The sequence below is a fragment of the Camellia sinensis genome, chromosome 5 (genome assembly GCF_055761805.1).
Source record: "Camellia sinensis isolate YWXY chromosome 5, ASM5576180v1, whole genome shotgun sequence".
Taxonomy (NCBI): Eukaryota; Viridiplantae; Streptophyta; class Magnoliopsida; order Ericales; family Theaceae; genus Camellia; species Camellia sinensis.
Window position 1 is genome coordinate 205045776 of NC_138965.1, and position 26241 is coordinate 205072016.

Below are 26241 nucleotides of genomic sequence, written 5' to 3' on the forward strand. Positions count from 1 at the left end.
TCTGGCCAACTCTCAATCAAGATGCGACTGATTTTGTTCTCAAATGTGATAAGTGTCAACGTTTTGCCAACATCCCCCATGCTCTTCCTACAGAGTTGATCACACTTTACAGCCCTTATCCGTTCGCCAAATGGGGGATCGACTTGGTCAGTCCACTTCCCACCGGCCGAGGTCAGACCAAGTTCGCGATTGTCATCATTGATTACTTCACCTAGTGGGTAGAGGCAGAACCCCTTGCCACCATTACCGAGCGGAACACAACCAAGTTCATCTGGCAGTCGATCGTTTGCAGATTTAGCATCCCTCAGGCCATCGTCTCTGACAACGGCAAATAATTTGACAACGCCAAGTACAGGAAGTTCTGTGCCGACCTCCAGATTTAACCATATTTCTCTTCCCCCGGTCATCCCCAGGCCAATGGCCAAGTCGAGGTCACCAACCGTTCTCTCTTGAAGATCATCAAAACTAAGCTCGAAGCTGCTAAGGGACTTTGGGCTAAGGAACTACCGAATGTACTCTGGGCTTACCGAACTACAGCTCGGACTCCCACTGGAAAAACCCTCTTCCGCTTAACATACGGCGCCGAGGCGGTTATTCCAGTAGAAGTCGGTCTGCCTACTCCCAGGGTTTTACACCCGGATCCAGCACAAACCGAAGAGCTCCGTCGGGCAGACCTGGACCTAATCGAAAAACTCAGAGAGACCACCGCTGTCAGACTGGCCTCATACCAACAGAAAATGAGAACACACTACAACCATAAAGTCCAACCAAGGGAGTTCGCTGTAGGCGACCTTGTCTTGAGAGAAGCAACTCTTGCCACCAAAAATCCGACTGAGGGTAAACTGGTAGCCAAATGGGAGGGACCTTACGTCGTGAAAGCCAAACCACGTCCGGGCACCTACCGACTTCAAGACATGGAAGGTTGAGACCTCCCCCACCCATGAAACGCCAAACACCTAAAACGTTACTTTCAATAAGCTCCTACTTTTGTATCGCTCAGTTATTGTATTTTGTTTTCGGCAAATTTACACATTCTTGATATCTCCTTACGCAATGTAACCTTTTAATTAACTGGGTTACACTTCCCCTGCCTTCAATTATATATCTCAGTTATCTGTATGGTGTCTCAATGACATTTTGATTGCAGCACTCATGAAAAGCCTTAGCCAGACTGAGCATCATAAAGCATAAGCCAGAATGAGCATTAAAAAGCTTCGTCCAGACCGAGCACTAAAAAGCCTCAGCCAGACTGAGCATCATAAAGCCTCAGCCAGAATGAGCATTCAAAAGCTTCGTCTAGACCGAGCACTAAAAAGCCTCAGCCAGACTGAGCATCATAAAGCCTCAGCCAGAATGAGCATTCAAAAGCTTCGTCTAGACCGAGCACTAAAAAGCCTCAGCCAGACTGAGCATCATAAAGCCTCAGCCAGACTAAGCATCAAAAAGCCTCAGCCAGACTGAGCATCATAAAGCCTCAGCCAGACTGAGCATGAAGCACTCGGCCAGACCAAGCCTTAGCCAGCCTAAGCATAACAAGTCTCAGCCGGACCGAGCACCACAATTTCAGGTTCAGACTGAGTTCCTTACGATGCTAGTGAATCATAGCTTAGCCCCAACTGAGCACGCGTGCAGGGCTTGGTCAAAGCCATCTATGCAAACTTCATGCTTGTGGAATTAGTAGACACACTTAGTCACAATTCTAGGTCCAAGTCTTTACACCACTCTTTGCTTAGTCAAATTCCAAAGACGTTCTTACATGTTTTCTTTACAAGTCAGGTTATTTTCTTCTCAATCAAACTCTTACAAGTCAGCCTGTTTCCTTACAAGCCAAGCCTCACTCCAATATACCACTAATCTACTCCAGCAGTGTGGCAAACACAAACTTATAATTTTATTACATTTTAAATTTCACTCTGCATTGAGGAGTTCTTAACTTTACTCTGCATTGAATCTTTATTACAAGTTCAATTTCACTCTGCATTGAGGAGTTCTTAACTTTACTCTGCATTGAGTCTTTATTACAAGTTCAATTTCACTTTGCATTGAGTAGTTCTTAACTTCACTTTGCATTGAGTTTTTATTACAACTTCAACTTCACTCTACACTGAGGAGTTCTTAAATTTAGTTCTTATTACAAGTTTAATTTTACTTTGCACTTCACAACGAGTTATACACTCGCTTTGCCCACGCCTCATTCATTTCAGCTGCACAAGCACAGACAATCAAACGAAAACATAATTGCAATTTTATTTATTAAAAAATTTGTACATGAGTTCATTACAGCCATTCAAAACAAAAACAAACACAAAAAAAAAAAAACTCTTAAGTACAAACTTTCTTCACTTCACTCATTCCTCCTCACTGGAGACAAGGTCTTCTCCTTTAATACCCTCATCCAGGGGGGTCTGGGCCACATCATCTTCACCAATTGTTACACTACTGAGGTCTAAGTCTGGGAACAGTTCTTCAGCCCTACGTTTGAACATTTTCCAGCCACTGTCCCAAAACTCAGCCATTTCGTGTTTATAGAAGTCTGACTGCTGGAAGCTCTTAATCATTTCCGCTTCAGTTCTGCCTCCAGCGATCATCCTCGATGGGCCCGCCCCTCCAGACTCCTCCCTCGCCAAGCTGTTGGCGACCGCGGCATCCACTGCCATCTGAAACTCAGCAGACCCTTTAAATTGATCCACTGTTGCCACATACAAATCAGGGTAAGCCGCCCTTTCAGAGGCTGCCTTCGCCCTCTCTTCGTCCAGCTCCTTCTGCTGGGTCGCCGTTTCAGAGGCTGCCTTAGCCCTCTCTTCCTCCCACTCTTTCTTCAGGTACGCCCTTTCAGCAGTTGCCTTGGCCTTCTCTGCCTCCAACTCCTTCTTCAAGGTCTCCCTCTCAGCAGTCGCCTTGGCTCTCTCTACCTCCAACTCCTTCTGAAGGCTCTCCCTCTCTTCTAGTTCCTTTGCACGCTCGCCCTCCAACTCCTTCTACAGATCGTTAATCTTCACGTCTGCCTCATCTTTTTGCCTGACCAGCTCTTCATTACTGCTCATCGCCTCTTCATGTCGTTCGACCGTGACCGCGCAGGCTTTTTGGGCCTCATCCAGCCTCTTCTGCTCGCCAACCAGTTGGAACTCGAGCGACACAACCTGGTGGCGTGTGTTCTCTAGCTCCACCTTGGCCGTTTACAGCTCAGCGTGGGCACTCTCCCAGTTTGCGCTCTCCTTCTTTAACCTTGCAAGTTGAGCCTTGGCCTCATCTGCCCTGAGCTTTGCAGCCCCAGCCTTCCTCAGCAGAGCCCCTGCTAAGGTGGTTACCTCCATTTGAGCGGAGCATAACCCCCTCAGCAGTTCAGCCTCATTGAATCTGGCTGTTGAGCGCAAGGCTGCCTCTTCTACAATTCCCACAAGGCAGTTTGCCCCTGCCCTGGCTGGGCCTTCTTCTCTCTCCAGCCGGCCAGCCACCGCATGAGCATGGTAGATCGCAGTAGTCAGACTGACTCCCCCTCCTTGGGGTGCAGGAGCCCCCTAGGGCTGTTCTTCCCCCCTTGGCTTAGGTCCAATCGCTGCCACTACTGGAACGACTTCCATGCCCTCTAAGGCAATGTCCACCACTTCTAGGGCAATTACTCTTCCTGGGGTCTCCTTCACTTCCCCCTTCTCTGCCCTCTTCGCCATACTGGTCTTTTCTTCCCTTACTTCCCTCTTTCTCTTCTGGGCAGGCTCTTCTTCACTCCTCCTCACTCTCCTCTTCTTCTTCACTACGCCCAACACCTCCATCTCCTTTAACGACCTCTCCTTCAAAGGATCTATTGGGGGCGGTCGTGGCACAAATTCACCTAAGTTTTTTTCCCCCAAGGGTTTGGGTCGCAGTCAGATCCTCTCCCTTGCATCCGGCTTTGGTGGTCGGTCTGCTTGAGACTCTTTGAATTTTTGGACTTTGGCAAGGATGGTCTGATCCTCCGCTTCTTGAGCCTTCCTCCTTGCCTCCAACTCCATTCGGTCGAGGTCCCCACCACTCGGCTGAGGACCCAACCCTGCCTCAAACAAAGCCGACAACTGAACGAGTTCGTCCCACCTGGCCCCTTCCTTCTCCCTCCATTCCTTTACCCTCTTCACTCTCTCCTCTGCTGCTGCTCCCAGCCTTGGCTCCACAGACTTGGTGGGCACTTTCCAAATGGTGCGCACTTCAACCCCTCCACTGGCAGATACATAGAACCACTGTAGTCTCCACCCCTTGATCGATGACGGTAGCACCGCTACTAGCCCTTTCCCTGCCGCTGCCTGCAGAGTGACCCAAGTCTCTTGCTGCCCTGAGGCCTTGTAACATGCGAAGAATTTGTCTACTGTCATGGCCGCCCCTTCGTTCGCCTTTGGCCACACACTTGCACAGGTCAGTAAGATCTTCCACGCATTGGGCATTAGTTGGCCTGGTGCTACCTCCAAACGATTCAGGACATCTACCACCACTTGCGGCAGGGGCAGCCTCAGTCCTCCCTTCAATGCTTCCTCATAAAGGGCAAACTCCCCTGGCCTGGCGTTGGATGGCCTCTCCGTCGACATCGGCAACAACAACTCTATTTCAGCAGGTACCTGGTATTTTTTGCGAATGGCCTCCAAATCCGCTACAGTAGCCGTTGATCTATCTGCCTTTGTATGCTAGTGATCTGGTTCTGCCTGGCTGATTGGCTTTGGAGCTGCTATCATAGTGGAACCATGGGATCGTACCACCGACTCCCCCACCCTCTCTATCCTATATTGCTGTGCTAACTCCACTGTATCATCATCACCAAGTGGATCCACCCTGACATTCGCAGTTTCTTCTTGGGCCATTTCTGTGGTATGCCTGCGAATCGCTTCGGATGCAGGTGCAAGGAAGTTGAAAAAGTGTTGCAGAGGTGTATTGCGAGCAACAAAGGAATTCACACTTGGAATATTTTGATTTTTCATAAACAAGTAGGTGAATCGAATAATGCCAAAAGCCCACCGTTTGCCTGTATTCCAAGGATCCCAATTAATTTTCTCCAGTTTGAAAACTTTTCAAATCATCTGCCAAAACTGTCTTTTCAACACCCATAATGACCTATCGCTTCATTTCTGATCTAGCGCTTAATCTCCCCCCCCCCCCGCGAGATGTTGCCACGTGTACGACCACGATCCACTGTCTCCTTCCCTTACCCTGTCTTTTCCACTTCAAATCACCACGTGACACACCGCCTCTCAAGCCCCATGCCCCTCCACCTCACCCTTCGCGGTCGGCCCTCCTCGCGGTCAATCCACCCACTCGGCCAACCTCCGCGGTCGGCCCCCTTCGCGGTTGGCCCTCCTCGTGGTCGACCCTCCTACTCGGCCAACCTTGGCGGTCGGTCCTCCCCGTGATCGGCCCTTCCATTCGGTCACCCTGCACGATCGGACCACCTCCTGGTCGGTTCACCCCTTCGGTCACCCCTGCTGGTCGACCTCCATCCTACCAATCCCTAACACCCTCATCTACTTCATTAATATTCCCTTCGTTAGACTAAAGCTGCACTCGGGAATGGGGGACTACTGACGTGTATAAGCCCATAAAGGCCACGAATCACTATGAACAATCCAAGCCCATCACTTGGAGCCCAATGCATAACCCAGCTAGTGAGGTCCAGGACAGCTGGAGTCCAACATGGCATAAAGAGCCAATGACATTCGGACACACGGCAGGTGAAGGACGAGCCACATCAGCAGACAAAGATCTGCAAAGTTATTGCCACTGCACATCACCATTAATGCAGCCCATCACAACATTTATTACGACAACACCTCTCCGTCGGAACAGGACCCCCTTACCCTGAACAAGATAAGCTACAGAATAGACTTTCGGTGAGGAGGGCAGGTCGGAAGGGACAACGAAATGATTACCAAAGGATATAAGCAAATGTTGAAGATAAGAAGAAGGTTAAGCTTTTCTATCTCTAATCTCTCTCTATACACTATACTTCTCTCCCTAACTTGCTCGTCGGAGGGTTCACTGGGGGACTACCTAGTTCCCCGTTGAACTTGTTTGCAGGTTATCCAGTGGGCTTGATCATTTGGACGTGGGCTTGAGGAGCTTGGACCAGTCTGATCCATTCACTGGAACAAACAGTATCATCAACAAATTTGACAACTTTTCCTAATCTTTTTCACCATGTGACAAATTTTTTTTTTTTAATTGGGCAATGTATCTAGTCCTCTCTCTCAACTTTTGGAGGGAAATTAGAAATTGCATAGTGCATTTTTTTGAAAACCAAACATATATCTATTTTCAAAACAAAGTTTTCAAATCACTTTTCTAAAAAATAACTCAAAAAAACGAAACCAAACATACCCCACATTTGATATATAAATCTCTCACATGATAGATAGAGATGCCTTCAAAGTGATAGAGTTTGGAATGATGTATGATTTGATCTACACCAAGGCATCCACAGCTCATTCAAAAACCAGTATGTTTGTCTGCTCCGTCAGCTTCTTGTCCTCTGTTACTGCATTTGTGGCCTTCTTGGTGGCTATTGATAAGCATAGTTTCTCAAACATCAATGTGACTGTAACATACCTGTTACTAGGTGAAACACTTTTTATAGAGATTTATGCACGTATTGTATTAATTCTGTCTGAATGGACCTAGATCCGCTTGACAGAACACAATAAAATGGATGAACACTTTTTAGTGGTCTTGTTCCATGGCACAATATAATCTGGTAGGTTTCTGCCTCAAAGACGAGCCAACTAAGTGGGAGACAATCCACAAATTATTTTGGGTTCTTGAGAAATTGGAAAAATCCCGATATAGGACTCGGGAAAAAGTGATAACTGAGTTGAAAAAACTGATTTTGCAACAGATCAAAGATAGAACTGGGATAAGCATGGATAACATTAATAAGCAGTTATGCAGTAAGAGAGGTGATTAGGTGCTTGAAAGGAAATCCTGATGTAAATCCACATTTTGATTGTCAGAGGGATCTTCCTCCAAGAGATACTATGATGTATAAAAGAAGTAATGCTATGCATCGAGTTGGTTGGGTTAGAACGAGTGTAAATTTGTTCACACATAAATAATACACATCACCTCATTGGCCCATTTTGATTGATTGGACCGACGGTAATCAAACACCACAAAATTTTTAATGTTGGTTTCCACTTCAAAGCTGTACCCCCTTTTCCTGCAAAGAATTGTTTTACCATAAAACCAAAACTGGAAAATCCGTATCTGGATGGCCTTACATGGTATTCCTCTACGGTCATGTTTGATCTCTTTCATTGACCTGTCCAATAAAATCAATAAAATAACAAATAAATAAAGTCTACTGATCATGTTTTCTCTATCTTTCTTTTTTAGGTTTAATTACAGTCACCACTTTTACATTTTAACTCAAATTTCACATTGTTCTCTTGATTTTTAATTGTGATAATTAACTCTTTTTATTTTAAGTCAAGTTGAAATGTCATTATTCTATCCATGTGACGTTAGTAACGATGACAAAATTGTTATGTGAGCTATCATCGACTTTTTTTTTTTTTTTTTTTGACTCCTTATACTTTCATTAAAATTTTATTTTAATACTTGTAATTTCACCGAAGTTTTATTTTGATCCCTCCATTTTAAATTCTCGTTAGACTCATTAACAATAGATGGACGAAAGGATGACATTGTAACTTAATTTAAATTGTAAAAAGTTGTTTGTTAAAATTGAAACTGAAAGAACTCATTGCTGGAAAATTAACTTTTAGCGGCGTTTTAAAAATGCCGCTATAGGTACTGAAAACGTGCTAATTATTTTTGTGACATTTAATATCAAACGCCGACGACGCGGCCGTCGTTATAGCTTTATGTCGTTTTGAAAACGTCGTTATATTAGTATAGGCGGCGTTTTTAAAAACGCCGCCAAATGTCCTACCCTAACTATACTGTGATGTCACTATGACATTTCGCGACGTTTGGAAACGCCGTCAAAGGCATTTATATATTTTAAAAATCTAACCATTTGGGTAGGGATATAGTGACGTTCAAAAAAAGCCGCCATAGCCTTTATTTTTTTGTTTTTTGTTTTTAAAGTTGTGCTAATTTTATATGGTTGAAAAAAATACATGTCATAAACAATTATTAAGAACTAATAATTGATGTTTATTAAAATAATAAATAAACTAAGTTTGAAAACAAAATTAAAAATAAAAAAACAATGCAATAAGATGTGATATATGTACAATTACAGAATATATCTAGACACAAAATATATTAGAAATCCGTGAGAATTTATTTACAAAGTCAGGCTTGAAAACTCATGCAGAAAGCAGAGAAGACATCCATACTCCTAATGACACAATACCAATAGTAGCACAAGCTTGGCCCAGTTCATAAACAAAATTTTCTTTCTGAACGTGGCAAACTTTGCCAATTTGTCTTCCTGCAAAAAGTCACATCTAGGACCAAATTAGAAAGGTTAATATCAGTACAATAGATTGACACATTAGATTAGAATGGAAAAAATTAGATTAAATTAACTTAATGCATACAAGTGCATACCCCAAATCAACAATGATGATGCTGACATTATCTTGTGAACGTTGGTCTTGTAATATACATAAATTATTTTCTAAAACCAAGTCGACAAAAATATAGAGAAAACCACTATATCTACTTAATAATAGAAAAATGATTCATCACATAATTTCTCTAAATAACATGGCAAGTAAAATTTGAAAATCTATGTTCAAATATTTCTTCAAGCTCTCCTTATATGTATTCTGTCTTATCACCTCATTAGGAGATTGTAAGGGAAAGCAATTCTATAGATACAACACTATTGTTGATAATAAATATTCAATAATGTAGTAAATTTATACAGATACCAAAAAACAAAAATAGAAAAATATTCGTACTATTTAAGTTGCTCTTATGCATAGCATATGCCACAAGGCATAACACTTGCATAATTTCTCTAATTGAATAGATATTACAACAATAGCCTTTTTCTCAATGCGATCTTGTCCAAACGTTACATAAAAACACACTAATGTTGATGGTTTGATCATAACATGCATACAGTACACATCTTATAACATAAGTTTAACAACAACAAAAAAAAGTTACATTTATTATATCATCTCATACAATAGCTTGTTTTCATTATCAAAATTTGTTTAACACATTGTGCGTGCCTATAATTTAGGAATATAATAATATTATTCAGTAGTGTCGGGCCACTATTTGACAATGCTTACTTGGTATTTGGTGTTTCAAATTTAAATTTTTTTCAAAAAAAAAAAATGAACTTTTCAAAAGTAGCACAAAACTTTGAGCTTTCTATTTTCTTTCAGTTGGTGAATCAAGAGTTTTTATAGGCAGGCAAACCATGTAGGAGCGTGTAAAATGAAACAATCAAGTACCTGGATAGATGGATTTGCTGTCAGAAGAAGAGAAATGCCTAGACCATCAAATGTCTCACTCCAAGTGTTTTCTGAAAGGGTTTTCCAGAGTCCTTTAGATTTCCCAAATTCACTTGTTTGCATCCTTGATGATGCTGTATCCAAAGGCTGAACAACAATATCAGAAATTAGAATGTCTAACAAAAAATGCTATACTTCATTCTTCTTGGCATTCAAAGAGACTTCATCATTACAATTATATATTCAAATTTAAGATTAACTTTAAATTATAATTAGAAGTCATTAAACAATATCCAATCAATTTTCATCATCATTATTTTTGTTATGATTCCCTGTTCTATTAAATATTCATTATGACTCCCCACATGAACAATTTAGCCTAGACAAAGTGATTATTATACTTTAATCAAACAAGGATCTCATGAACTTAAGTAATAGATTAAGTGATCAGCAAAAATCAATGTGACGTGAAAGACCCAGTATGGTTGTTTGATTGTAATCAACAGGAAGAAAATTTATTACTGACCAGTAATATAACAAGCTAAAATATGACCTCACCTGTGTCACCACAACCATACAAGCCCCAGCAGCGGCAGCAAGAACCAAATTAGCTTTCGTTCCAATAGATTTTGATCCACTTCTCTTTAAGTATAGCTTCTTAAAGAAGCTGTATCCATAGAAGTAGATAAACAAAAAAATAACAGACTGCAGGTTCTTTGTCCCAAGGCCCTGGTACAGTGAGAGAACTTGATGGTTAGAAATTGCTTCCCAAAACACATCAGAAGTGTTCCTGCATAGGCAAAGCAGTTGAATTAGTTAACTATATCTCATGGGTGATTATTTGCCTCCACATTCTCCATCACGAAGGCAAAAGTATGAATTATAGGATTATAGCCTGCCTGCCATAGGAGAGCAGTAGGAGAACAATTCATGGAACACAATATAAGTCATATTTCAAGCATTGTGTTTAGACTATTCATCATCAGCATTATGCTTGGACTATTCCTCATTGCTCTTGGTTCTATCATGCCAAGTTTTCCCTCTCCCCCTTGTATATAAATTAGCTAAAAAAAAAATAAAGCCACATATCATAGACACTAAAAATGAGATCCTACTCAATTCTTGTTTAAGGTCCTTAGCGAGACTGAGATTGAGACTCCTATAATCTAGCGATTCTGGCTACAAACTAAATTTTTTTGTTGAAACAAATTTGTTTAGTCAATCAAGAGGCTCAAAACACCTAGTTAGGCTGCCAATTAATTCAAAGCAAGCAGTTGAGTTGATACTGGTATCAGTCCATATGCTGCTATAGCAAACAATTAATTCTTCAGATATCCTTTTCTCATGATTTCCTTTTGTGGGTAAGCTCAAGTTTATTGGACTCATAAAGCGATATTAAAACAATTCCTAATTTTTGTCAGTTAAGGTTACAATTTACATAGACCAATCCATATAAAGCTAAGCTGTGTGATCACATTAAAATATTGGGCATAGTGAAGAAACAGAGATAGCCCAGCTAAAGTTTGAGTCTCCATATCAATTTCCAAAGCTTTATTTAAAATATGGTCTGAATTGAGTCAAAAACACTTTCTTTCTTTTGTCAAGAGACACATACAGAGAACCCAGCTCGAGTTTGGGTGACTAAAGGTCAAACTGAGTGAAAATAAGGTTGATTTATTGAATAAATGGTCTGAATTGAGTCAACATAGGCCAAGCGTTCATATATCACCACATAATCAAATTCATCATATACAACAACGCATGGCATAGCATAGCGCTGTGTGAAGAGAACATAGATAGAAAACAAGTCAATAACAATAATTCAAATTGTGTCTTTGTACATTACTTATATGTTTCATTGGGTTTACCATAAAAAAATTAACATAGAATGACTGAAGGAAACTTGTTATTATGAGAATCTCCAAAAGAATCAGATAGTACCTTGGACATACATAAAGGATTTTTTGCAGCATATTCACACAGTTTTCCAATCTTTCTGTCACTTGGTTCTGCTTCTTGTAAAAAAAAACAAACAAATTGCAATATGCTATCACTATGGTGTATCTACATCCTATATGTTGCAAGAAGTAATGTCTCAAAAGTTCAAATAAATTACAGCAATCATATAGTAGAACTAAGTTTATATAATAAAAAGGATTATCTGATTCTATATCAAACATATCATGGTTGGCAGGTACATGAAATGCAAAATAAAATCATATTGTTGAACAATTACACCGAAAATAATAACGATGATCATACATTTTAAATATATCCTCTGTTTCTTTATAGTTTTTTAGCCATTTTAAATACATTTTAAAAAGTGACTGCTGGTTTGATACAAACCTAGAACTAGTCAAGAGTATAGGCTTCGAAATGAAGAGTTTCGGAGAGAGACAGAAATCTGCAATCTGCATTTGATCAACCAGTTCTGATGGTCCACAATGAAAATATATAGGTGGGAAAGATCCATTTAAATATGCTTACAGTAATGAAGCCCAAGCGCAAGGCCATGTAGTCAGCTCGATTAATGGAACTCCAAAACTGGCGGCTGAAACAAAGCTGTACACTGAAATAGCTTGAGTTTGAATTCTGAACTCACTTGGCAAACTGATAACTATAAAAAGCAACCAAGAGTACCAAAAACCAAGAGATAAAAGCAATATAATTAAGGAGTTCATTAGTACAAAACTAAATGGTTGTGAAACAATTTAAATTGAATGTAAAAGCACATAATCTAACTAAGAAAATGTGATGACAGTGTACACATACACAAGTGTGCAAGGTGAAGACTCCGTGTCACTGGTTGTCATCTGATTCAAGAAATGTTTCTACTCTATAAAATAAAAGAAACAGAGTGAATTATTCTGAACTAAATAATAGAATCCTATAATTGAAGCCTTGAACGAATATTTGGGCATCGTCTTGAATTTATTGTACCATTCACTTAATATATAGCATTTCATTGTAAAAATAGTATGCCTCATCGAACCATGAAGAGTCAGAACCGATCTAGGTTGACTAACATTCTAAGGAAGGTATACTTTGTTGATCAAGCCAGAAAGGGAATCATCCTTCATGCCTGTTTGGTTATAATTTTGCCTGCTTTTTTCTGTTTTCACCAAATAATTTTTCTTAAACCATAACTTGTGTAATTACTCCTCCACAATACCAAGTTGTAAAACAGAAATATTGCCATCTCCTGGAAGTTTCTCAAGGACTTCGACCGGGAAATGGGAATGAGTTGCCTAGTAAAGTCTAATGTCTTAATTTAAAGATGGTTGCTTAACTGAGTAAAGTGATGGCTCTCATAAAGAACTACTCCAGGTTGAACTTATCAGATAGAAGACACTATTAGTAACTATTTACTCCACATGGATATTGAATTCTGTAATTCCAAGAAAACGGGAAAGTACATACACATTAGAAAATGTGGAGAATTTACCTACTTTCCCCTAGGGTTCTATTCAAGAAGATAAAATTCTTTATTTAAATTTTATCTAACAAGCCTATGGAGCCATTCAAGTTCAAGGGAACCACAAACCATATCCTAATTATTTTTTGATGATTTTATACGCATGGTACACTAATCTTTCTTATCTAATCATCTAAACCATTTGTGACCATCAGTACCTAACAAAATGCATTTACTTTTCCTTCTCAAGAAATATGATCATATTTACAACAAGAAGCCCTTTTTATCCTTTCATATTGAATGCCCTAGGTCGTCTTTCAGCAGCTACAACTTCTCTTACGCTTCATATTCATTTTACCACCCCAAAGCAACTGGAAGCATGTTCAAATAAGACCCTTAGCTAATCATTACTCGAGCTGCATTTTCACATTTTTAGGATGTTTAGTAGTATACCAGCAAATTCATTTCCCAATTGAATAGATAAATAACAACAACAACAAAAAAAAATGACACATTTTAACATCGCAAAGACACAATAATTTAAAAAGGTGCATTACCACCTAAGCAAGAACTCTATGCTGGCTCCATGGATGGGATGTGTGGTGAAAAATGAAAGTTGATAGTCGCCTCATTTTTGTGTGGTTTGAGGCAGATTGCGGGGAACCTAGATTAAAATTTCAATATGGCATGATAGAAATTTTCTAATGAAGAACATCTGAACTAAACTCTTAAAAGATAAAGGGTGCTTCAAAAAGGAGAAGAACAAAATCACCCCTATAAAACTTTTCGCACCTTGTAGTTCCTGCGGAGCCGACTTCGCTTGATTTTCCCATGTTCTCCAGCTATAAATCTGCATGTACAAGAAGAAAAATCTTAGGGCTCTCTTGAGAAGAAAAGTTCCAAAGATACAGAAAGATGATACATTTTGAAGAAGAAACACTGACTTTGATCATGGCAAGGGCAATGGCAAAAAAGCTATATGATACATGGGTAACACCAAGAACAAACAAGAAACGGTGAAGCTGCTCAAGACTTTCATATGAAGCGAATGATTCACGGCCCTGGACAGATAACAGATGTTGAAGCTACTAAGCCATATATGATAAATAATTAACCCAACAAATTCAAATGATCTGTATTTTCTTTGGAAGTGATTAAAAGCGTTCACAACAATTAAGAAGTGATTAAAAGCTTTCACATCAATTAAGAAGTGATTAAAAGTGTTCACAATAATTAAGGAGTGATGAATAGGTAAATAAATTTATGATGGTAAAGACAGTCCGAGTACTTGCATGAAATGAAGAAGCACTTCTACTATTGTACTCCAGAACATATCATTCTTTGAAAAGCTACATTCTGGCAGGAAACAGTTGATTATGATATTCCCTATCACTTAAACATCTAAAATTCTAAAAGCTTCTACCAATATCACAAAGGCCTTTTGCCTTTTGAAATGTTGTTCTCAATAGCCATTGACTCTTGTCACCACATTCCTTCATCACGATTCATTATTATTGAAGATCATAATAATGAATTGAGAGAGATGTTTCCATTACAGAACTGAAATAGGCTTTGAAATGAAGAGTTTCAGAGAGAGACAGAGAGACGATGGAGCTCACCTTAGTAGACAATGGTGTAGATGGTGTTTTGGATCTTCGAAATCGAAATCGAAATCGCTCTGAGATGAAATCACTGAGACCGATCTAAATCTCTGCGAATGATAAGCGTTTAGAGATGAATTGAGAGAGATGTTTTCATTACAGCACTGAAATAGGCTTCGAAATGAAGAGTTTCAAAGAGAGACAGAGAGACGATGGAGCTCACCTTAGTAGACGATGGTGCAGATGGTGTTTTGGATCTTCGAAATCGAAATCGCTCTGAGATGAAATCATTGAGACCGATCTGAATCTCTGCGAATGATAAGCGTTTAGAGAGGGTTGCGAGAGAGAGAGAGAGAGAACTCACCTACCTCGTCGGTGTAGATGGTGGTGGCGGTGGAGCTTCGAAATCGAAATCGAAATCAGAGATTCAGATGAAATCGAAATCAGAGAAGGCGTAAGAAACTTCGAAATCAAAATCGAAACCGATCCGTTGATTTCTGCTGGAAGAGATTAGGGCATCTGTTTAGAGAGAGAGAGAGAGAGAGAGAGAGAGAGAGAGAGAGCGAACGATAGACTGATGAGTGAGTAAAAGATTAGGGCATCCTCCTGATGAGTGAACGAGTGTATTTACCAGCTCGCCAGAGAGAGGGCATTCGAAGACGTTTTTCAACGCCTTCAAATAGTTAAACGGTGCCGTTTTAATATTGAACAAAAACGACGGTTAAAAAACGCCGTTAAATAGTATAAAATGTGGCGTTTCATAAAACGTCGTAAAAGAAACGTCGTCAAAACCTGTAATTCTTGTAGTGACTAAAATGAAATTTTGTGAAAGTACTGGAATATTAATTGTAATGAATCATTTTTGTGTTGTTGTAGGTTAAAATTTAAACATTAAAGGATCAAAATGAACAGCTCATAAATTAGGAGTTAAATTAACACGATTTAAAAAGAATCGAAATGACATAAGTTTCATATTTTGAAGACTAGAAATATAATTAACCGTAAAAGAATGTTGGAGGGGCTACCAACTATAACAATATTCTTTGGGATGATCAAAAGGGACCTTACTGGCTAGGAAGAAGGACATGCGATGAGATGAGATGAGATGAGATGAGATGATGGGCCAACAAAACGGGTGTGCGCTAAACGGGTTTGGCAAAGTAGGGATCGGGGGAATTTTATGCACTCCTCAAGAAAGGCTTGACTTGTAGTTTGAACCCTACAACACGGTGAACAAAGGTAAATGGAAATTGAGTCACTCTCATAAAAGCTCAAACCCAGAGTCACTTGTTCGTTAAACCCAGTGAGAGTAATCTCTCACCGGCTAAACTACCAACCTTTTTTGATGTTTTCTTTACTGATACACAAATTAAACTCAAACCCAAGAGTCACTTATTTTTTTAATTGGTCGATTTCACTCTAATCTTAGATTGGTTTTAGGCACGGACTTGCCGAACATCGCAATTAGCTGAGCGTTGTCATGGACAAACAGGAGGCGAATCAACAAAGTAAGTATATATTTGCTGCCAGATATCAAACGACCTAATTTTTGTTTTTATTTGTCTTTATTTTTATTTTTATGGTGAATAAAGTGGTCTAAAATTAAACAAATTGTCTCTAACCATTAATTGTGTGGATGTATCGAATGTCAGGCCACACAGTATGATTGTATTTTGGGTCTGCAGATGCGTAGTATGAATTTTGTATGTAAGCCATTTATGTAAAACGATACGTATCAATCAGATAATTCAAATCTTTTTTTTTTCTTTTTTCTTTGGCTAATTGTCTATTTTGATTCTTATCATCATCCAGAGAAGGTGGATAGCAACACCCTAAATTTTGGCGTCTTACTTCCTCAGTTCATACACTTTCATCGATGGCGTCTTACAATTTTATCTTTTAGATAAAACGTAGATTTAATCCTAAAATATGCCTTGTTTTTTTACTTTAAGTCCATTAAATTTTAATTTTATTAGTTTGGTCATCAAAATTATCATTTTGAATCAATTTGGTCTTTAACGTGCTTTAACATATTTATGAATAAAAAATAGTATTGATTTCTAAAATATGAATTTCTTGTCATTTTAGTTCTTCAAGTTTAAATTTTATCATTTTAATCGTCAAAGTTGCCAAATTGAGTTAAGACCAAATTGATTCAAATTGAGGACCAAAATGACAATATTTAAAACTTAAGAGACTAAATGACAAGAAATACATACTTTAAGGACCAAAACTGCATTTTATTCATCTTTTGTTATCAGAAGTTGAACCTAAGATCAAATTAACTCAAATTGATAACTTTAAAGATTAAAATGACAAAATTAAAATTTAATAAACTAATGACAAAGAATATATATTTTAAGGATTCAAATTGCCTATTATCCTATCTTAAAATTAGAACTGTCATAATATCCTTATTTTTCTCGGAATCACTATTGGGCATCACTACAGCCACACTCACAGTCACCGACTACGAGTCCATCCCCCTCCTCTATCATCGCCAGCAAGAGAGCGCGATCTGGACTTGTGGTGGTGTAAGCCAAATAAGATATTTTTAAAGAATAATATTATATGTATTAATTGATATACTAATTAGTGTACTAATTGATAATGTGACATAATTTAAGAAATTTTTAGAATTCATAATGTGATTAATGAGTGTGGTCAATAATAATGTTATAATTAGTGTTGGTTGTTGGCTACATATTTTGTACAAGCCAATTACAATTCGACGTGTGACAAAATAAGGATAATATAGGAAGACTATTCAAGTCTTCGATCCTAATCGTACACGTGACAGTTAGTATTGGTTATTACTAGATCTGAATAGCAGTGGATCAACAAAGAGATGTAAGGTGATGTGGCTTCAACGGTTACTCACATTTCAAATTTAAATTTAGGAGAGAAGCCTAACTGCAAGTAATAGCGTAATGGAGCTAATCTTGAGGCAACATGATCAACAATCATGGAGGAGAAGTTCGACAGTTAAAAATGCAGTTCGATGGTCATCCTTGAACAGTATAAATAGCAGAGAAGGCCCTAGAAAAAGCTCTCAGACTCAGATCCAAAAAACCAGTCTTATTATACTTATTTTCCTTTCTAGTTTTACATTTCCAGTCTTACATTTCCTGTACTTTAAATTCCTGCACTGCACTTCGTTCATAGGAGTAGTTTCAAGTAGGCCTGTCAACGGATCGGGTATAACCCGAATCCGATCCGATTAATCCGGTCCATTTATGCAAATCCGAATCCGAATATCTGTTTAACCCGTATCTGTGTAGCCCGATTTTAAACGGGTCGGACTCGGATAAATCCGATCCAATCCGTTTGTTTGCCTAATCCGATTCCATTGAAATCAGATCTCTCATAAACAGATCTCTCTCATCGTCTGAAAAGTGCGTTCTATTGTTGAAGTTCATCGTCTGAAGATCAAATCTCTCTCTCATCGTCTGAAAATGCTCCGATTGATGACGATGAACCTAGCCAAATCGAGCTCTCTGCTCCGATTGGATTCATAACGCTCAATTTCAAAGAACGAAGTCCAAATCTTGTCAGATCGGAGCTACGAACTGTAAGAGATCATCTCTCTGCTCCTTTTTATTTTTTATTTTTTTTTGTTGGGTCTCTGTCCCGTATCAGATCTGTTTTTGTTGCCGATCTGATTCTTACCCGTATCAGATCTGATTCTTGGTTTAAAGTTGTATGTATCAGATCTGATCCTATTGCTCTGTCAATGAGAGTTGGGTTTTGTTAATGAGAGCTGGGTTTTGTTACAATATTGAACAAGATCAAAGGAGACCGTGAATTTATTGTTTCTTTTTATTGATTTGAGAGTTGGGTTTTGTTAATGAGAGTTGGGTTTTGTTAATGTGGAAGTTTTTTTTTTTAATTTTTTTAATTTTATAGTTTTTGATAACTATGGGCATTTTTTTTTTAATTTTAATTTTAATTTTTAAATTTGGGGCGTGTGAAAAGAATTTAGTTTGTAGAGGGTTTTGAATCTGGAAAGAAAGAACTTTGAAGGTCAAGTTTGAAAAAAGAGCAAATGAATATTTTTGATTGGAGGGTTTTTCAAATCTTACTATTTTTTTTTTTTTTTTTTGTTAAGTAGATGTGTAGAATACTTATGTGGGTTTTCATCAGTATGATATAAAGATTCATACAAGTAGTTTTTTTTTTTTTTCCCTAGATTTGCTTATACAAGTACTTATGTGGGTTTTCCCTAGATTTGCTTATACTTTTCTTTTTTGACAGTAAAGTTTGACACAAATCACTTATCACTCTTACTTGATCACTATGTATAATTTTCTCTTCTTGAATCATAGATTATTTGGATTGGCACTACTTTGTTTATTTTTATTTTTTTTGCTGGGACTGCAGCACTACTTTGAATGACAAATGATTTTTTTATATCTTGGAACACATCTTTATGCAACCAAAAAACAACAAATTAATAAATAAAAAATAGAAGACAAGATCAACATGCCAAATTCATTCTATTCAATAAAATTGTGTATCCTCTGTCAATTATTCAACAAAAACACATGATTTTTGTTGTTGAGTTTCAGAGAGCCCCTCCACGATTTAGTATAAAATTACAAAGGCAAATACTAGGTAAAGGTAAAAAGAAAAGGAAAAAGAAAGTTCTAAGAAATCATCTTTCACAACAAAGGCTCCCCAAATTATTGGATTGGAAAGTGACCCAAATCAATAATTCTATGGATACAAAATCAACCACATAAAATATACATGGGAACAACCTCGAAGGTCAGATGCTTTCACCACTGCACCAACCGTGTCACACACCATCAGACATGTATGACTATTCTTATCTTCTGTGGTTGGTTCTATGGAAGTAACTGTAGGTACTTTCATGGACAACCTTTCCCAGAGAGCCTCACTCAGATGTTTAGTCCTAGTACAAATGATGTTGTTAATGAAGATCTGATTTTTTCACCTAGGTCACTTGAAAAGTTAGAATTCGAAATTATATAAATGTGTTACAAACAACTGCTTTCCTTTTTCTCTATTTGACTCTTTGTTTTTGGGTTGTTGTGTAAATTTAGTTACTTTTTAATTGTGTGACTATTTTTATGAACCGATGATATGTAAATCAGGATTTATTCAGGAGGGCCATACTGGAGTCAGGGCCACCAGAAAATTTTGCTCTCAAGACTGTCCAAGAAATTATTAAACCTCAGGTAGTTGCTGAACACCCCCACTTCTTCCTCATTGTTGCTCATTGCAACATAAATTAGCTCCTGCCCTTTATATTGCTAAATACAGTGATGGCTATGCTTTTGTATATTATAATTAGAATTAGAATGTCTTAATTTGAGGATAAACTGTGAAACCTTTATATATATATAAGAAGATCTTTGTTTGTTTTTTGAAAATTCCAAAAGTTGTGTATTTAGTTATAACTTACGACACATTCTCTTACTCCTATTTCCCAACATTTTATATGTGGTTGAATGATTTGGGGATGGTTATCCTTGTTGTCTATACTGAATTACAATCTCTTTGTTTCCTTGAAAGATTGAATAGTACGTGAAAGAGTTTACCCAATTTGCTATGGCAATAAGCCTGTTTACTCTCTTTTCTTGGTGGTAACCTGTGTTTACTCTGGATTAAGAACCATAGTTTACTTCTTCATAATGACCACCTAAAAAAAGAAAAACAAGAAAAAAACAGAGAAGTAAATAAAGGGGGACTTACGTGTATGTCCTACTAGGTGGACTTATTGTCCAATATGTCCTATAATTAATGCCATTTTTCATTAAACACTATAAAAAACGTCACTATTTGTTAATTTTCGGCGACAATATAAAAATTGTCACAAAAAATGTCACTAACTATAAGTTTTAGTGACAGTTTAAAAAAACATCACAAAAAAATCACTAAGTCACAAATCTATATAATTTCCAAATTGGTGCACACTATTTTTAAATGAACTCCTGCTCCTTTATGTTTGATTTCTTGTGTAGTGCATATTTGAGTTTTAGAGCCAAAGATGTCTTCGGATTATAGCGAACCTATTACTGCTGATGATGCCAAGTTGGATGACGATGTATCTCAAGGACCCACAAAGAGGATTCGAAAACTAACTTCAAAGGTATGGGATGACTTTGTCAAATTTAAAGGACCTAATGGAAATGACATAGCTAGATGTAAGCATTGCAATAGGGAATTTGTTGGAGAGAGTAGGAAAGGGACTAGTCATTTAAAAAATCATTTGTCGAAGACATGTCCAGTACTTAAAGGGCCAAATGCCCCTAGGATTGCTAGTAAGGCTGCTTCTGAATCTACTCCTAAGGCTGCAAATTTTAAATTCGATCAAGAGAGAAGTCGTATGGATTTTTCTAGGATGGTAATCAAGCACAATTATCCTTTTAACATGGTTGAGCATGAATTTTTTGAAATATTTTGTAATAATCTTCAACCAATGTTCAAACTTGTTTCTCGTAACACTGTTAGGGCGGATGTCCTTGATGTTTATGAAATAGAAAAGGCCAAGTTATATCAATTTTTGGATGAACTCTCTTCTAAGATCACCTTGACAACTGATATATGGACTTCAGACCATCAGAATTTTGCCTATACATGTTTGACTGCTCATTATGTGACTAATGATTGGGAGTTGAAGAAGAAAATCCTTGCTTATAGACGCATTGATTACCCGCATGATGGAGACCATTTGTTTAGTTTTATCAAAGATCTAATTTTAGAGTGGAACATAGATAAGAAGTTATTTTCAATGGTAGTCGATAATGCAACGAGTAATGATGTCATGGTGAGACTCTTAAAGCGATGGCTACATGACCAAGGATTACTACATTTGGGTGGACAATTGTTTCATGTGCGTTGTAGCGCGCACATATTGAATTTAGTTGTTCAGGATGGTTTGAAGGTGATTGGGAGTCTTATTTCAAAAATCCGAGAAAGTGTGAGATATTTAGGGAGGTCTCCTTATGGAAAACAAAAATTTGATGTTGCAGTGAATCATGTTAAGTTACATCATAAAAAGAAAGTCCCCATGGATGTTCCTACCAGATGGAACTCCACTTATTCAATGCTTGAAGCTGTATTAGATTTGAAAAGTGCATTCCACCGCTTAGGGCAAATTGACAAACAATATAAGCACAATCCTTCTGAGGATGAGTGGAATGTAGCAAATGTGATTTGTGGGTGCTTGAAGATTTTTTTTGATGCTACATCTCACTTTAGTGGTACCACTTTTCCGACTTCAAATGTGTTTTTTCCCGATATTTGTCTTATTCAACTTGAAATGAAAAAATGGGAGCAAAGTGAGTATGATTGCATTCGATTGATGGCCGGTCCAATGAGAGTGAAATTTCAAAAATATTGGGAAGAATGTTCTTTGGTGTTAGCAATTGCAGTGGTTCTTGATCCAAGATTTAAAATGGACTTGGTGGAATACTACTTTGGGCTTATTTATGGTGTTGATGCTAATAAGCATATTCAGAGGGTCCGTAATGGTTTTGTTGATCTTTTTTATGAGTATAGGAGTGATTCTTCTGATTCTATGAGTAGCATTGCACTTGTTTCTGAAAATAGTAGCTCAAGTGGTAGTCAGTTGCTTGTCGGTTCTTCGAAACAAGAAAGTTTGGCTGCTTTTCATGCGTGATATGCCCAAGAACGTGCTTCTAACATTCATGCCTATCAAAAATCAGAGGTGGAGCAATACTTGGAGGAGTTGGTGTTTCCAAGTAATGAGAGCTTCAATATTCTACATTGGTGGAAAGTGAATAAAGCAAAATTTCCTACTTTGGCAAGGATAGCTCGTGATGTTTTAAGTGTTCCTGCTACTACGGTTGCATCAGAGGCGGCGTTTAGTGTAGGAGGTAGGGTGATTGATGAGACACGTGCTTCATTACTTCCAGATATTGTGGAGGCCTTGATCACTTGCCATGATTGGATTGAATCAACCAAAAATAGAAGTAAGTGAAATATTGAAATTTTTAAATAATTAGATGTTATTTAGTTTAGTTCTATGAATATCTTAATGTCACATTATTTTCAAATTGCAGATGTAGAAGAATGCAGACATGAGTAGATGGATTGAATTGAATCGAATCACTTGAAGTAGATGGGTAAATATGGTTCAGATTATGGGGCTTGTCCCATGCCTTTATAGTGATCAATGAAATTCGTATTTGACATAATTTGATAATCTGTTTGCATATTAAGGTAATAGCTTTCTTGATTTGCAGGTTTGATAATGAGCTTAACAAAGCGGTTGCTATTAAAGTTATTGACTTGGAAGAATCGTGAGTATATAGCTTTAATTATCTCTTACTAGAACTGCTTGTTGTGAAATGTGGTTACATAACTTTTCTTCTTGGAGCTTGGTTTAAATATTAATAGTGCTTATGTGAACTGCTCTGGTTATTGGTACTTTTTACGATTACCATGTACATGTGTTGGATCGTCTGAATATATTTTGTTAAGATGGTAGACGGTTGTGCTGATTTTGCCTACTTCCAAATCTGTTGTCTCTTTCTATCTATAGTTGCACTTTCAGATAATTGACAGCAAGATAGTGGTTCTTCCAAATCAGTGCTTCACTAAACATTCACTCATTATCCCCAGAATTGAGCAATAGAGATGCAACATACTGAGCACGCCTCTCCTCTAGTTCTTTCAATCTTTTCTTTGCTGCCTTTAATCTTATAGTTAGCCACTCTACCTCATCTAGTTCAGTGAGAGAAGATTGTTCAGTAGTTCTCGCCCCTTCCGTTTCATCGTCTGTAGCAACATCTGAAAAAACCTCTCTATATGGTCCACGAAAACGCTTTTCACTCTCCATCTCATCACGCTCGTTCCCCAAGATCTCTTGTATCATCAAATCCTTGCAAGCCCCTATACCAGTAACCATCTTCACACACACTTGCTGGCATCTCCAATTTTGTCTCACCAAGTTTGCAAGGCAAGAACTGCTCCTCTAGTATGGGAAATATCTACGGAACAACCAAAACAAAAATTAACAGTATAAGATATTAGCAAACAAAAAAGAAAAAGAAAAAGAAAGGACAATGAGAGAGAATTGGAACTAAAAGGCCAAGCTGCTTCCAATTGTCAAACATGGAAGTATCTGCACAGTCTCTTCTCTTTCCTGTGCCAAGCTGCTTCCAAGCCCTCAAAGGCCAAGCTGTTCTCTATCTCCTCACCTCCACTCTAAACCATGTTCTCATCATTCTATATCTGTCCCCTTTCTGGGCTTTAATAAGAACATACCCACAAAGCTACCATGTACTAGACTCAAAACAAGGCAACAGAGGAACCTAGTTGTCCCCATAAGTGCTTCTGGGGCTGAAACCACTGCAACAGATGCATATCATATTTATTTTTATTTTTATTTTTATTCTATAACTACAGTGAAGTCCCATAATTGCAAAAGCAAAAGGGATTATAGAGACAAGTTGCAGCTACTTCATGATATAACCAATTCATTCTCTAATCATTATCAGCTGAACCAAAATAAGTGGTCTACATCTATGTGGCACAATGTTAATTGCCTTATAAAGTGGAACTAAAGGGTCATACCACATGATGCAGTTGCCTTATAAATATATATATATATATATATAACAAAATAAATATATATATATATATATATATAACAAAATAAGTCTCCTCCCTGATCGGTGACTTTACTTGGGTCCACTGCTCTTTATCAACAAAATTGTTTTCATTATTGTTTTTATCTTCTCTTACACTTGCTGATACATTGATAAAATTACTTCTGCAGATGTTTTGGTGGCTGATGTTATCGTAGTAGAAGCAAAGAACAAGAGAAGATACTGAAGAACTAATAGAGAAGACCAAAAGAGACACAAACATGTTTGGGAAACTATTGTTAGCTCTCAGATAGTATAGCATAGCTTGTTCTTCATAGGAGTCTTTCATGAGTTTTTTCTGGTTTTACTTTTGTGCCAAAAGTGTGTCATAAAATTCTGACCTCTTGTAAGTTAGAGAATGCAGTGGCAATGTTTTGGTGGCTGATGTTACTTTTTTTTTTTTGTCAATGATGGAATTATTCTTTTTGAGTTGGATATGATTGGTGATAGTGAAACTGAATCACATCACCGTTTAATTTGCAACCAAGTGATTGGTTTGTTGCTTTGTAATGATGCTCCATTGTCTCTCAAAACCTGGTGACATCTTTTGAGTTGTTTTTACACCATGAATGCAACAGTGACTTTTGTACTCTATCTGGGATATGATCAGGTTGAGTTATTGAGCTGGGTTAGGCTTGTAAGCTTTGAATTAGACTGCTCAGCTTAGTATTGTTTGATTTGATTTGTATGTTCAAAATCCGAGAACATATGTTTAGCATGTGTAATGAAATAGACTTGTTTCCAATTTTGATGTTGCTAGTCAAACATGCTAGATATTTTTCAATTTCACTTTTAGTTTGCTGGAATTGAATATTTTTTTTAAAAAGTTTTTCTTTGTTGTTACTTCATGCTACATTGTGAAAGCCCTCATTTATGTATTTTTGATTGTATCACAAGGGGAGTAATTATGATGTTTTGTTTTGGAAAGATGCTTTGAAATGATGTTATGTTTTGCATTAGGAAAGTCAGAACATCAAGATGAACTTTTCATTATAAAAAGCTGCTATGTTTTTTTTATAATTGGTATTTTCTTGACTTTATGGCTGGCTTAAAAAAAAAAAAAAAAAAAAACGGATCGGATCGGATTATTCGGATCGGATATCCGTGTAAAACGGATCGGATCGGATCACGTATAATCGGATTTTCAATAATCGGATTCGGATTCGGATTCGGATTAATAGTTAATCGGATCGGATCGGATTTTGGCAGATCCGACCCGGATCCGACCCATTGACAGGCCTAGTTTCAAGTAGATTGTTGCTGTAAACCTCTACGAGGCTAAGTTTGGATCATTGTAAGTTTTTCATTTTAATGAAATACTTCGGTTGTTCTTCATTTAATTGTTATTATGTTTAATTTTCCTAAATCAAGCCACCAGTAAAAGTCCTCTTCATTGAAGCTGAAAGAACTAAAACACAATCATTTGATAATTGGTTGGCAATTAATTTTCTGTAAGAACTGATTGATCTTTGCTGGCACGCTCGTAATTACAAAAATAATCTTCGAAAGTCAAAAAGTCAACATATATTTTTGGCACGCCCAGTGGGACTAGTTGAAATGGCTAGACGTAGGAGACAATGAGAAAATGAACGCTTGGAAGAAGGCGTGGAAGGAGAGGTAGAGATACCTAATCCGGAGGATAATGTGATAACACATCCTATGGAAACTCCCATTTTATCAGAATCTATGGTAGAACAGACAAGCACTTCAGAACAAGTACCACATGTTCGTAATATTGGACGAGACCAAGGAATTGGACCATCCACTGTGCCATCTACTCAGCCAATAAATCCATGAGGTGGCCTAGTAGATGCTATGGGACAACAATTAATGAACACAATGGAAAGGTGGGCAACATCCTTTTTGGATCGAATGAATAACCACTAACTAACAAACGTAAGACACATGGAGGAAGTTTCGAATGTCCCTCAGCAAAGATTGGCTAGAGATAAACAGCCTATGCAAATTAATGGACATTCTAATGGTCAAACTAGTAATCAAAACTATGAAAGACCATCACCTCAGTCTTGGTACGAATCTATTCCGAGGCCTATAGCAGGTCAAAATGCCTCAATACTTAACAGTGAGGCCATGCAATTTGGTGGATCTGGCCCAATACAAGAAAATGACATAAGGATGGTTTCAAATCCCATGTTCGAAGCCATACCTGGCACAAGGGGTTTCACTAATCC

At 37.8% G+C, this 26241-nt stretch overlaps 2 protein-coding genes and 1 long non-coding RNA gene across 35 annotated transcripts; 2 read left to right on the forward strand and 1 right to left on the reverse strand.

The window, feature by feature from the left end:
* Positions 1-6698: 6698 nt before the first annotated feature.
* On the reverse strand, positions 6699-15008 carry LOC114267353 (peroxisomal adenine nucleotide carrier 1-like). Of its 33 annotated transcripts, none has more exons than XM_082871304.1 (11): positions 14777-15005; positions 14632-14717; positions 13752-14518; positions 13600-13657; positions 13368-13471; positions 11880-11954; positions 11739-11796; positions 11334-11401; positions 9951-10182; positions 9393-9539; positions 8110-8410 (listed from the first exon to the last, which is right to left on the reverse strand). In XM_082871304.1, exons 8-11 carry the CDS (start codon positions 11363-11365, stop codon positions 8318-8320), a joined length of 504 nt encoding a protein of 167 aa, XP_082727430.1. In that variant the 5' UTR covers positions 11366-11401; positions 11739-11796; positions 11880-11954; positions 13368-13471; positions 13600-13657; positions 13752-14518; positions 14632-14717; positions 14777-15005; the 3' UTR covers positions 8110-8317. The 33 variants fall into 33 exon arrangements, with proteins under 33 accessions (XP_082727407.1, XP_082727430.1, XP_082727428.1 ...); XM_082871302.1 differs by having other exon boundaries at positions 11739-11803; XM_082871303.1 differs by having other exon boundaries at positions 11739-11803; positions 13365-13471.
* A 371-nt stretch (positions 15009-15379) lies between these two features.
* Positions 15380-16177, forward strand: LOC114264487 (uncharacterized). The gene is made up of 2 exons (XR_003629981.2): positions 15380-15647; positions 15849-16177. It is a non-coding gene; the product is annotated as an uncharacterized LOC114264487 (long non-coding RNA).
* A 1441-nt stretch (positions 16178-17618) lies between these two features.
* LOC145791154 (zinc finger BED domain-containing protein RICESLEEPER 2-like) lies at positions 17619-25389 on the forward strand. Its single transcript, XM_082871312.1, has 6 exons — positions 17619-17979; positions 19526-19609; positions 20396-22369; positions 22460-22522; positions 22643-22699; positions 24181-25389. The coding sequence occupies exon 3, from the start codon at positions 20422-20424 to the stop codon at positions 22054-22056; it is 1635 nt and encodes a 544-aa protein (XP_082727438.1). The 5' UTR covers positions 17619-17979; positions 19526-19609; positions 20396-20421; the 3' UTR covers positions 22057-22369; positions 22460-22522; positions 22643-22699; positions 24181-25389.
* Positions 25390-26241: the final 852 nt, after the last annotated feature.

Bases quoted from the DNA above. Each gene is read 5' to 3' on its own strand.
- LOC114267353 (XM_082871278.1), bottom strand. From the start codon at position 13,640: ATGGGAAAATCAAGCGAAGTCGGCTCCGCAGGAACTACAAG. The intron at 11,962-13,599 runs GTGCGAAAAGTT...AAGCTATTTCAG, and splicing joins GGCTCCGCAGGAACTACAAG to TGTACAGCTTTGTTTCAGCC. The intron at 10,183-11,333 runs GTACTATCTGAT...TTGCCTATGCAG, and splicing joins ATCCTTTATGTATGTCCAAG to GAACACTTCTGATGTGTTTT.
- LOC145791154 (XM_082871312.1), top strand. From the start codon at position 20,422: ATGTCTTCGGATTATAGCGAACCTATTACTGCTGATGATGCCAAGTTG.